At 42.3% G+C, this 12,448-nt stretch overlaps 1 protein-coding gene across 2 annotated transcripts in view; it reads left to right on the top strand.

Annotated features, from left to right (window-relative positions):
* Positions 1-12,448, top strand: part of LOC148338192 (A disintegrin and metalloproteinase with thrombospondin motifs 2-like) — a 104,912-nt gene that overhangs the window by 1,516 nt on the left and 90,948 nt on the right. For both annotated transcript variants that reach the window (XM_088292855.1, XM_088292856.1), the window contains exon 2: positions 7-431. In XM_088292855.1, the coding sequence (XP_088148981.1) occupies positions 7-431 (425 nt within the window). The remainder of the gene's footprint in view (positions 1-6; positions 432-12,448) is intronic.

Below are 12,448 nucleotides of genomic sequence, written 5' to 3'. Positions count from 1 at the left end.
TCTCAGACTCCCTGCAGCATGTCCTGGGGGAGTATGGACTGGTGAGGCCGATGAGTGTGGATGCAGAGGGCCACTTCCTGTCGCACGCTGTTTCGGCAGGCCGTGTGGCAGGAGGGCAGCCCCGTAGGCGCCAGAAGAGGGAGGTAGGAGGAGGCAATGAAGAGTGGGAAGGACCGAGAGGATCGGACCAAGGCGGAGAGCCGGCGGCCCGCCAGGAAAGGCTCTACTACAACGTCACCGTCTTCGGCCGGGAGTTCCACCTGCGCCTGCGCCACAACGCCAGGCTGGTGGCCCCCGGAGCCAAGATGGAGTGGCACGACGACGACGGTAGCACACGGCACTTTGACACGCTGCACGACGACTGCTTGTATGTGGGGGACATCACAGACACGCCAGGAGCCACCGTGGCCATCAGCAACTGTGACGGCTTGGTGAGTCACTTGCGCTCTTGCTGTTTTAATGGAAAACTCTGAATATTTGTTCTTGACCCTGCCATTGTTCCCAAAGTGTCTTTCTGCTGCTCTGCAAACTTGACCTCTCTGAAAGCAAAACAACCAATCACAGCAGTAGACAACTAAGCTTCCTTCATAATATTTACAGGTCACTTGGATGGATTTTTTTTTCTAGTTGCCCACTGGCAGGTTTTTGGAAGTTTGCCAATTCGATGAAAGTTAGGTATTCGGGTCGGAAAGACTCATATTAAGATTCAGTGTTTCACTTGGGCTTTGTTCACACCGCCAGACTCATATTTAATTTCTTCATCTGCAGCGTGCTTTTATGAAGTCTGAACAACAAACCGCATGGAGGTGTTTTAAGGGCATTACGTTGTTCAAGACTGGTCCGTTCTGGTTGTCTTGGAATACGTTTCACCTCTCATCCAAGGAGGCTTTATCAGTTCATGCATGAAGGATAAATTGGACATCTCAACATTTCAAACCTGGCAACGTCCTGAGACGAAGGCTGGTAAACCCCAAAGATTTGAACCCCCAGCCCAGAAAAACAATCTGGTGTATGCTGTCCAGTACACTGAGTGCAGTGAGGAGTGCACTGATGCATATATTAGAAAAAACAAGCAGCCACTGAACAGGTGCATGACACAACACACCAAGGTTATAATCGTGAATAAAAACTTGTGTAATTATGACAAATAAAATTGAAAAAAACATTGAAATTTACTAAATGAAATTGAAACAAAAACAAGTGTTTTCATCTTTGTCCATTAACATCATGCCTGAGCTTTCGTGTTCATTTAAAACATTATTTCAGTAGTGCTGTACAACTGTAACTACAGAACAAGTATGATCAAATAGTTGTTGAGAATTGAATTACTTTATCATACTGTAGATTATATATTACTTTAGTTTATTATACAATACTTAGTGTCACTCGACTCAGTATATTAAAAAAAGAAAACTATACTAAAACTAACACCAAATCTAATGAACATTAAACTGAAACGAAGTATTAAAAACTAACAAACTTGCCCTAAAATGGGTGCCAAACTCATCGTAGTTTTGGTTTCCTTTGAAGGGCTGTTATGAATGTGAATACAAATATATATACTCAACTAGATGGTGAATACCTGTGTAAAAATGGTTTGCTAAAATATTATTCCAATAGTTATTGAAGCAGTATTGGTAAAAAAAAAAATCTTGCACAAACTCAATATTATTCAAAGTGAACACTAGTTGCTATTTTGGTATTTTACTGAGAAACATGAAGTTGATGCAAATAATTTGCTTTTGCCCGCCACATAAAATGATGTGGCGGGCCAGATCTGGATCTCGGGCCTGGAGTGTGAAACCTGAGCTCGAACAAAATTAAAACTGAAAAGAAAAAAACTAATTGTTAGAAAATTTCTATTTAAATTATATTCTAACTCTGCAACCTAGATGAGCTAACACTTAGGCTGTGTCAGGGTCTGCCGGTGAGGCGAGGAGGACCCAAAATGCTGTGGCGTGCAGAATTGCCAAGACAAGGGCAGCGATGTCGGGAAGGAAGGGCAACGCACCGACAATGGGTTGCTGGATTGAGGTGTTTAAATAGTCCAGTCATTAGGGGAGCAGATGGGAATCAGGTGTGTGAGGCTAACGGGCAACAGGTGCGTGGCTGGTGGGGAACGAGTGCTGAAGGGGAACGCCCCACTCAGCTGACCAAATAAACAAAGGAGCACATGGCGGGAAGGTGAAGAAAATAACAAAAACACTGACATGACCGACACGGATCATGACAGGCTGACCTGTACCTGTCTATCTGCAACTTAAAGAGAAACATCACTTTTTTTTAGGACAAAAATGCAGATACTCTGTACAGAGTAGAAATATGGTTTGAAAACAAAGTGAGGAGGTTTGGATTTGAGGGGGGGGTGCGTTTTCTACGTCCTGGTTAAGAATCCATCTGTAAACCTTTGGAATCGGCTTACATCGCCACCAATATCCAACATTCGATGATGTCCTTTAAGACCTTCTAAAGAGACTATAGATCATTTTTCATGCAATAAATGACAAATAAATAAATAATTAAACAAACAAACATAGACACTTTGGACCTTCAGGTGAATGCGATTCCACCCACATAACAGGCAAAATTGTCTTCCAAGACAACCAGAACAGTCCAGTCCGTGACGATGAAATGACCCGGATGAATGACAATATACTCACATACACATGAAAGTGAGGGCGGTTATAGATTCATAAAGATGCATCTTCAGTTTGGATGTTCTGTTCTTTCACATCAACAGCTATATTTTCATATACATGGAAAATGCAATCTACCACCGGCTTTGATGCACTAAACAAATCCTGAGAAGTTGAGGTGAAGCTCTGCATAACGGCAGTAGCAGCAGTAATAGCTGTAAATGCGTCCAAATTGAAATTGCCATCGCAAATGCCCATCTAAGAAGTGGCCTGGCAGTAATTTGGCTGTCCGGCCGTCAAACGTGTCCACAAGGAAGATACTGAATAAACCCCACAGTTGCTGCTGATGGATCATTGTGAATGCCCCTCTGTGGGACGATGCAGGATGGCTTTCTTATGTTAACATGAGGTGCACCGGCACAATCTTGTCACATCCAATGCACAAATATTTAGATCAGGGATGGGTGGCTGGCAGACCAAACATTTTTGGGGGAGGTGGGTAGGGGGGATTACAAACAGTTTTCCTCAGTGGATCGCAGAATACTTGTGCCTCGGCACCATTTGCAGGTTTTTTTTTTCAATATTCATTACATTATATGAAGTGGAAAGTGTATATTGGAGGTTTAACAGTGTTTTAATGTTTACATTTTTTATCACCACAATGCATTTCTATGGGTGGCAATTCTACCCAGATTTTCGATATTTGCGGGTCGGCCCGGTCCCGATTCCTCACGAATAGTGGGATTCAACTGTGTAGTTTTAAGTTGTAATATCAGCACTCACTACTAGATGGCAGACTTGTTCAGCCTATATTTGATACCTTTGAGTCAAATGCTTCTGAAAGCCAATGTTGGCGATCAGTTATGCAGATGACACACAGCTATATCTATCAATGTCTGCAAATGACAGCGGTCCAATCAATGAATTGTGTCACTGTCTAGCACAAATTGACAACAGGATGAATCAACATTTCCTTCAGCGAAACCAAAACAAAACAGAGGTAATTGTTTTGGGCAATAAAGAAAAGAGGATTGCGCTTCGAAAATACATGGAGTCACTGTGTTTAGAAACCAAAGAACAAGTCTGAAATCTTGGGGTACTGATAGGCTCAGACTTGACTTTCAGCTATCGGATCAATTTAATCACTCAAACAGTCCTTTTACCTCCTGAAAAGTATTTCCTGACTGAAGGTTTGCTTGTGAGTGTTTGTATGGTATATAATAAATGCCAAGTAATGTGTTGAGTCAATATGAGATGGTGAGGAGGAGATCCCCTCAGTGGGAGACTGCTCATTAGTCAGCCAGACCAGCCCACCACTAGAGCTGAGCAGAGGCAACTGGATCCGTTTAGGACTGAGGATGCTGGGGAGAGAGCGAGCATCTGAGGGAGCAGGCAGGGAGCCACGACAACACAGACCTGACATGCCCATTCAGCATGACACCAACCAGCGGCAGCTCATTGTCGCTGGTTCCTACGGCCTGCCATCGCGGGGCCTGTCGACAATTTGGGGGGAACGCTACTGTCAAAACGCGATCCGATTGGGATAAAGGATGAGCTTGACTGCCCCAATATGGCAAAGCACACATTTAAGTCATAGTTGGGCCATTGTTGGTCTGTCATCACCCATGCGCTAATCTAATATTGACACCATTTAAGATTATAATCAAATAATGTGACTACATTTAACAAGAAGTAGCTGCAAATACAGACTTATCCCTACAAACCACAATATTAAATGAATTTACTACAAGGATATGTTCAAATGAAAATAACATCATTTTGTTGCTGTCTTTTTAAGGAGGTTTAATCAAAGCCGCTGCTGCACTCGCCACTCAGTATAAGCCCTACTATAAGTAACAATCCAGAGTGCTGTCCACTTGTGTTTAATTTGTTTCTCCTCGTCCCTGAGCAACTTACGTCGTCACCCATTAGTTCTTTCAGCCTCCGGAGGCATGCAAAGAAGTACAGCCAAGCTTTTTTAAACCCAGTGGAGCTACAATGGCCGCTGTCCGACCAACTGTGTCCCCTTCTTCAGCAAAGCTGAGTCTTTATGTCTCGTTGGTTCAGGTCCAAAAGTTTCAGATGAGGAGCCGAGAAGGGCACAAGGGAGAATCTTTGGCCTGCCAAGTGACCCTTGAAGGGAATTGGATTTATGTGACGTGTGGCTGTGATCAGATGGTTAGCTGCTGGGTTTGGTTGTGAGGAGTCAAAACACTGAGCAGCATTAAAAATGAGCTGTGTGGTGTGAGTGCGTGGATTTAACATTTTTGGTGTGGGGCATTCAAATTAAAACGTGGTTTTGGGATGCAAGCACCAGAGTAAACAAAAAATGTGTTACAGCCAAATAGAAAGAATATATCTTTGTGTGGTTTTAGGAGTGGGATTTCTATAAATTGTGTGCTGCAATGTCTATCATATGCTGTGGTGGGATTAAGGATACAGTATGGTTTGTGCTCTCTGTCATTATAATTCCATTTGCATCTGTCAAAAAAAACCCCAACATTTTAGCCCAAAGCTTGATCAGTTTGATATCAATAGTCATTTAGTAATTACAATGTAACTACTTCGATGAACGTCATTTTACAACCAATTTGGCATGCCGTTTCCTGCAGCATGTGGCAGACTTTGTGGCTTGGTGTACTGCTTTTATGATATGACTTCTGTTTCTTTTTTTATACTCATCAACAAACTGTAGCAGCTTTAATGTAGATTCAGGCACAATCTATATATATATAAAAAGAAATAATAATGCAAAAAGGATATTTAAAAAAAAAACTAACAAATAAAATAAACCCATCCCCCAAAAAAGCAAATATTTTTAGCAATTGTCCGAAACAGCCTTTTTTTGCCACATCTTAACCACACACGGACATAGAGAGATTAACTTGTGGTAACTGCCCTTTATTTCCCTGAACTGAACTTTCCACAAAACATTTTTTTAGTCATCATTAATGAAGTTATCGGCCGCACAGTGGAGACTGGTTAGCACGATGGCCTCTCAGTGACGATGTCGTTGGTTCGATTCCACCCCCGGACCTTCTTGTGTGGAGTTTGCATGTTCCCCCTGTGCCTGCGTGGCTTTCCTCTGGGCACTCCGGTTTCCTTCCAGACATGCATCGTAGATTGATTGAACACTCTAAATTGTTCCTGAGCGTGGATGGTTGTCCGTCCATGTGTAACCTGGAATAGGCTCCAGCTTGCCCGCGACTCTTGGGAGCTTCAGCAGCTTGGATAATGAACAGGAGGATAGCAGTTCTGTTGGACACATAGAATAATGAAACACTGTGCCATGTTACTTAAGTGTGCTGTGAGAGATCATCAAGTTTACTGGAGAATATAATTACATTTCATTTCCCTGGTCAAAAAAAAAAAAAAAAAGACGATTAGTTTAATAAAAATAATGCTTCTTTCAAGGTTTAGATTGGGTTGCAAATTGGTGCTAGGGCTTCAAAGTAGGGTTAGTTTTACACAAAGTAGAATTTTAAAGGAGAGTTTGGCTTTCCACGCATGGTCACAATGTCCACGAGTCCAAGTTGCGAGTCCCCATCTCTGCTTCTTTGTTAATCTAGCTATGCCAGCAACGCATAGCGATAGGCAGCGCAATGAAATGCTCTTCGACTCAATAGCATAATTTTACCTGTGTATCCACCTCTTGCCATCCATTCGACAGAATAATAGCCTTATGTTCAATTCAACAGCCCTAGATTTCACACTAAGTCATTTTGTGAGTAAATTATATTACATTTAAAATATTACACATTTACAGGAAAAACAAAAGTATGCTGATGAGACTGTGACTGTTTCAATCGCTAATTGTTGAAAGATTTCAATATCTCCTCCTTTGTCTGTAAACGTACACACGCACACATAGTTGTTTGTGCGACTGCTGCCTGCGCTCTCGAGTTCATCATTGGGTTGTGACAAATGCTAGGGTAGCCACGCTAGCGTGCCAATAGCGGGGTCATAGAGGTTGCGCTTAGCAGCATGCAAGCAGGTTGCGACGGAGCTTCAGCTGGACAGGAACGGATCCTTATGTCCCAAATGAAGTGTGGGACCTGTCATTCCTGAGTTTGAGAGCCAAAATCCAGGTGGACGCACACCTGGATGACCAATGTTTTACATCTTTTGATGAACACCTCCAAAACACACATTCAATAGCCATTTGGCTATTGCCGGAGTAAAAATCAGGTGGGCTGATGTGTGATCGCACTAACAGTGTCAAAGCAACATTCGTTTGCACCAGCTTCACTTCGCCAAACAATGCATGCACATTTCGCATGTCTCCACCCACTCTGGTTACTTATATCCATGGATATTGCATGAAAAGTAACACTGTATTTCAGTTGAAAAGCACTTGTAATTTAGGTTTGACTAGTTAAAAACAACATTTTATTTCAAGTAATCAGTGCCAAAGTATGACAAAAGATATTGGCTCTTTGAGAGCCAAGTGACAGGACTTCAAAGTTTTTCAGATGCGATCGCCTGATTTGTAGCTTGACTTGCGAGCCAAAATGGGAGCGCTGTCTGGTGGCAGTGAGCTTAACTCAGCTCACAGCAAGCAGAGTGAATAAATCTTCAAAAATGAGGGTTCAGGCTGTTTAATGCCACTCGTAGTTAAAAGTTAACCGTCATACTAATCAAAAATTAAGAGAATTATGTGTTGAAATCAACCACACAAATTTTCCATGATGGCAAAACAAACAAACAGAAGTTATGTGGCACTTAGAACACTTTAAAGGGTGAGTCAAGGCCACATTTTTTATTTATTTTTTTTAACAATGATATGGCCTCGCTAGTCAAAACACAAGACGGCCCCTCGACAGCGCAAAGCCCTCTGAAAAATCTGAGGTTGTTTTGTGTCTGTTTTCTTTTCAAGGCTGGTCAGGTTCAGGCAGACAAACTGACAGCTTACCATAAAAACAGTTCAAAAGTCTAATATCGGAAAATATGCTGTTAGATATGGAGGACCAATTGTCCCATAAATAAACAACGGTGTAATTATGTATTTATATCAATAAATACATTTATTCATTAATTTCATTAATTCAAATGTTATTTATTTTATATTAAAAAAAAATCAATCCCGAGCTAAATAAATACCCATATATTTATTTATATATTGATAAAAATACTTAATTGCGAAACTCTTGGTCCTCAAGAAATAGCAACCCCGCACACCTCTTGACCTCTTGACTTATCTGTTTTAATAAATATAACAGAAAACTCAAGTGGAAATCAAGTTATGAGGCAATTGTTTTCATCTCATGCCATCATGGGAAAGTTTTGACTACCTTAGGAAAATTTGAGTCCATCTGTCAAGCGAAGAGGAAAATTATGTTGAAAAAAGTTATTTCCACTCGAGGCAGTCAACTTCAATCAATACGTACGGGCGCGGTTTCAAATACAAATTGACACCAATCAGGGTTAAATCCAGGTGCCACAACATTTTAACAACGTATCAGTGTTACAACCTAGACGACACAGGTTGTTTTGTTACTGAGTGGTGTTATTTTTTTTTTGTGTCCTGACCCTTATGATGTTCTGTCCCCTTTTTGTGGCACGGCACTCATATACGGTGGAGTGGTGTGAAGTTGTGCTGTGCAATTTTATCTTAATTGTTCAGAAGCATGTATAAATGATTACTTAAAGAAAAAATGTACTTTAAGGATGAATTCATGTGATTGATTACTTTATAGCTGTCAATATAATTTAGATTGATTCAAAAACAAATGCAGTTCACTTGATTGTGCTTGCCATTGTAGTGAACATGCACACACTGCCATACTGGTAGCAGAGGGTTTAATTGCGAGTGAGTGTGTTGACAGAAGAGTAGGCCAATCATAACAATATCACAAGAAACACAAAACGAGAGTGACACAGACTGTTACACCAGCCATGCCCCGGGAATACTCTCAGTCATTACTGCAGCATTAGGAGTCAATAGACAAGACATCCCTTAGCTGAGACAACCCATCCATCCCTCCATCCATCCAGCAGGCCCGACAGTCAAACCCGATCAAGCGTGGCGGCTCGCTGGGCCCTGCAGTGTGTTATTCCAGCCCGGGTCACATGATAAGCAGCTCTCAGTTGTAATCAGCTCAAATTGAAATGATGACATCAATTACAGCACAGCGCACAGATGTTATTGACCCCAGACCTCCTGGCTTTGTAAAGTCGGTCGTGTGTGCAAACGGAGTGGTGGGGCCGGGTAGCGGAGTACCTGCAGGCTGCGCGGTGCTGAAGGGAGAGCCCGGTTGTGCGAGCGCAAGGCATGACTGAGAGAGAGCGATTAGTGTTCTCTGTATCTGATTGCAGGTTCCACCCTGCAGTGTAGCTCACTCAAACGCACAATTATTCAATCTAGAGCTATTATCAGACAGACAGAAACACAGGAAGAGAGGGGGAGAGAGCCGGCCCATTCTGAGGAGCGCTGAATAGAGCGAAGGAGTGCTTTTACCAGAGCTGTGATTACTGCCGCTCTCTCAGTGCACTTAACCAGCCCCCTCACCTCGCTTTCCTCTGGCGCTCTGTCATTGAAAAAGTGATGGCTCAGATTGTTTGAGTGCGGGAAATAACAGGTTTCAATTGAGAAAATAAAAGCGCGGAATCCCAATGATTAGAGGGGAATACGTCTGATGTCACTTTAGAATGATAGTGAAAAGGATCTCGTCAAGAAAGAAACATGGCCCGGGTATGGAATTTCAGTCTTTCCCGCAGACACGATGTGCCAGTCAGTCAATCAGCCAGCCAGTCAGTCGGTCGGTCGGTCCCTGAGGCTGCAGGGGCTGATCGATGCGAGCCAACATCAGCATTTCTCTTACTAATAGGGCCTGGAGCTGCAGAATCTTGCCAACATTCTCCCAGTCAGACATTTCCAACTCCCTTCTGACACGATTCTACCTCGCAGCCATCATATTCCCAGAGACTCATTGCAATGTTTTCATCCTCAGAAATAAAACACTGTTGACTGAAAATGTTTATTAATCCAGAAGGAGGGTGACGCGCAGCACACGGCGCACAAGAACGACAGAAGCATCATAAAGCCGACAATGCAATCATTACTGTCGCAGTGAGGCCGAAACAACTATTTCAGCATTTCTCTTTTTATGCTCTTCTCTGAGCGAGGGTCACTTCCTGCCTCGGTGAAACTCGGGCACCTCTCGGCCTGATCATGGATATTTCATGTCAGACAGTCACTTTTACTACATAAGTGCATGCTTGAACCCATTGCACTTAGAAAACGGGAGCGCCAAGTCGGATGTAATGAGTTATGTGTTGATTTGCTTCTATAATGTGCCTGCACGTTCCTTAGTGGAGAGGAACACAGTTGAGAATTGCACCGACTAGCAGAACCTCACACCCTCCTCGTTACGCAGACTGTTTGCATTTGTTTTGCCTGCAAAAGAGAAACAATCACATTTTCTATTCTAATGGAATATGTTTTTAAATTTGTTTTAATACAAATACACAAGGAAGCAGAATATGTAATATATTATGTAATTTATTGTATCGTAACTGACTGTGGGGGTTGGAGTGAAGCAACAGAAACAAAGAAACACATCTCATGTGCTTTGATGATGATGACTGATTATCTGCCAGTGCATGCAAGGAAGTCTTACTTAGTTTGATGTAATATGTTTTAATGATGACTGTCTCTATATACGTATATAAGGAAGGGCTGATTTTAAATTGCATCAATTGTGTAAAATGGATTATTGTTTGTTAATAGCATCTTGAAGCAATAGCGGTAAAATGGCATTTTCATAATAGTTAGCAAAAACTAAGTAACTACACTGAAAAGAGATTTTGTTGAATTTACTCAATTTTATTTCAAGCTGTTGCAAAATATCCTCTAGATCCAGATCCAGTCATTTGTAGACATCTTTGTAAAAAAAAAAAATCTGGATCAATATTATTTTATTTTGAGCAATCTTTTGCTGAAATAAATATAATAGAGAAAATTTAACATCATTTTCTTTCAGTGTGAAATTGCAATTACAATCAACCGGGAAAAAGAAGGGATTACTGTAATCATTAATTTCGCGTGTTTGCTTTTGCATCACTGATAAACTCTAAATCGTCCATAGTTGTTGATGTCAGCGTAAATTGTCGTTTGTCTCTACTTGTTCTGTGACTGGCTGTCACCCAGTTGGGTGTGTCGACCCCGACTCTTACACTCAGTCAGCAGTGCTCAGCTCCGACTCGCCCTCGACCCTCGTGGGGATAAGCGGTACAGAAAATGGAGGGATGCTAACTTTTATGTTCAAATGCCTTTCCCTAGTATCTTTTCCGACGGCTTCTGAGCTGCGCTGAAGGTGAATCAGCGACAGGTCATGTCAAACAGTCGCAGCATAATGTTCGCCTCGTTCACATCATCGGTCGTGTCCTTGAACAGCTCCATGCAGCGGTTTTGTGGCGGACCTTGACCTCTGATCTCTTCAAGAGAGGAAGTCGATCCGTCACGGATCAATAAAGCCTCATGTTCATCGGAAGAAGCTGCTTGCTGTCACCCTTTGCAAAGGTTTTGTGTTTGTTTAATAGCCGTTAATGCTTGCAAACAGAATACAGGAACACATACCTATTTTGATTTATGATACCTGTACGGTCATTGCCAGAACTGTGCTGATTCATAGTTCTGTTCCTCTCCGTCTCTCACTTTCTCTCCGTCTCTCTCTGTCTTTTTTTTCCGAGGCTAATCCTGTGCTTTTCCCTTTCCACACACACTGACATTCAGACACAGACGCACTTGGGAAAAGAGACTTATTGTCGTGTTGCACCACAGTTCATCTTTAATCCGTTGCCTCGCCACCTCCACCTACGTCTCCGCTCGCAGCGCCTTGGCCGTATTCCTGTGGCTCCAACCCACGCAGGGATACGCCACATGAGTCTCCGATGCGGCCCAATCAGGAGAGTGGCATCACAGTGAGAGGAGAGTGGCAGATGTGAGAGATGAGGAATGGGACACAATTGAAATGAGGCTCACTGGAGAGGAAAGACTAATTGAGGAATAGAACAGAGCAGCCGTTCTCCATTAGAATCCGTAGGGCAACAATAAATACTGTCTTGTTCATGCTTTGCTTTATTCTCCTCTTCTCACAGGGCGGGTGTGACTTTGATGTGATCTGACAGAACCCCCTGTCTCGATTTTATTTCGGTCTGACAACATAAAGGCAACATCTACCTCCGTGGCTTTTCTCTCTTCATCCTATTTATTCATTTTACACACTAGTTGGGTGGTGGAAAATCTGTATGCGATATGTGTGTCTTCACGCATAATCACACTATGTCATTGTTAAAAAAACCAAAAGCAAACTCCAAAAACTGCTCATGCTAATAAACATAGCACAAATAGTAAGGACATTGGTCATGTTTTGCGAGGTAGAGGACTCAAATGCAGGGAGGCGAGGCAGAGGAGAAGCAGGGCGTGCAGAAAAAAGCAATTAAAAAAACACTAGCAGTGCCTACTGTGGAAAAAAAATCAACATCACTAAGGAAGTCCTGAAAAGACCAAAACTCAAAGCAACAACAAAACACCAGGAAACAAAACACACCACTTGAAGAAACAAAACGACGTGCCAGGAACAGCAATCCAATACCAGGAAACTAAATACAAGCCGACTGACGAGACCACGAGGAACACCTGGACAAGGTATGACTGGCAGGCGGAGCTGATTGGAAGACACAAGCACAGGTGGAAACAAATGCCCTAACGAGCAAGACGGGACACAAGAAAACAAGCCTAAACAAGAAATACATCTAAATACAAACTAGACAAAGACAAATCATGACAAAATGCCTTTGGTAGATTAGTT

This window comes from Idiotropiscis lumnitzeri, chromosome 4 (assembly GCF_059441095.1).
Source record: "Idiotropiscis lumnitzeri isolate Australia: NSW breed Sydney's pygmy pipehorse chromosome 4, RoL_Ilum_1.0, whole genome shotgun sequence".
NCBI lineage: Eukaryota > Metazoa > Chordata > Actinopteri > Syngnathiformes > Syngnathidae > Idiotropiscis > Idiotropiscis lumnitzeri.
Note: the sequence above shows the minus strand (reverse complement) of the source record. Positions and strands in the feature narration are given on the sequence as shown.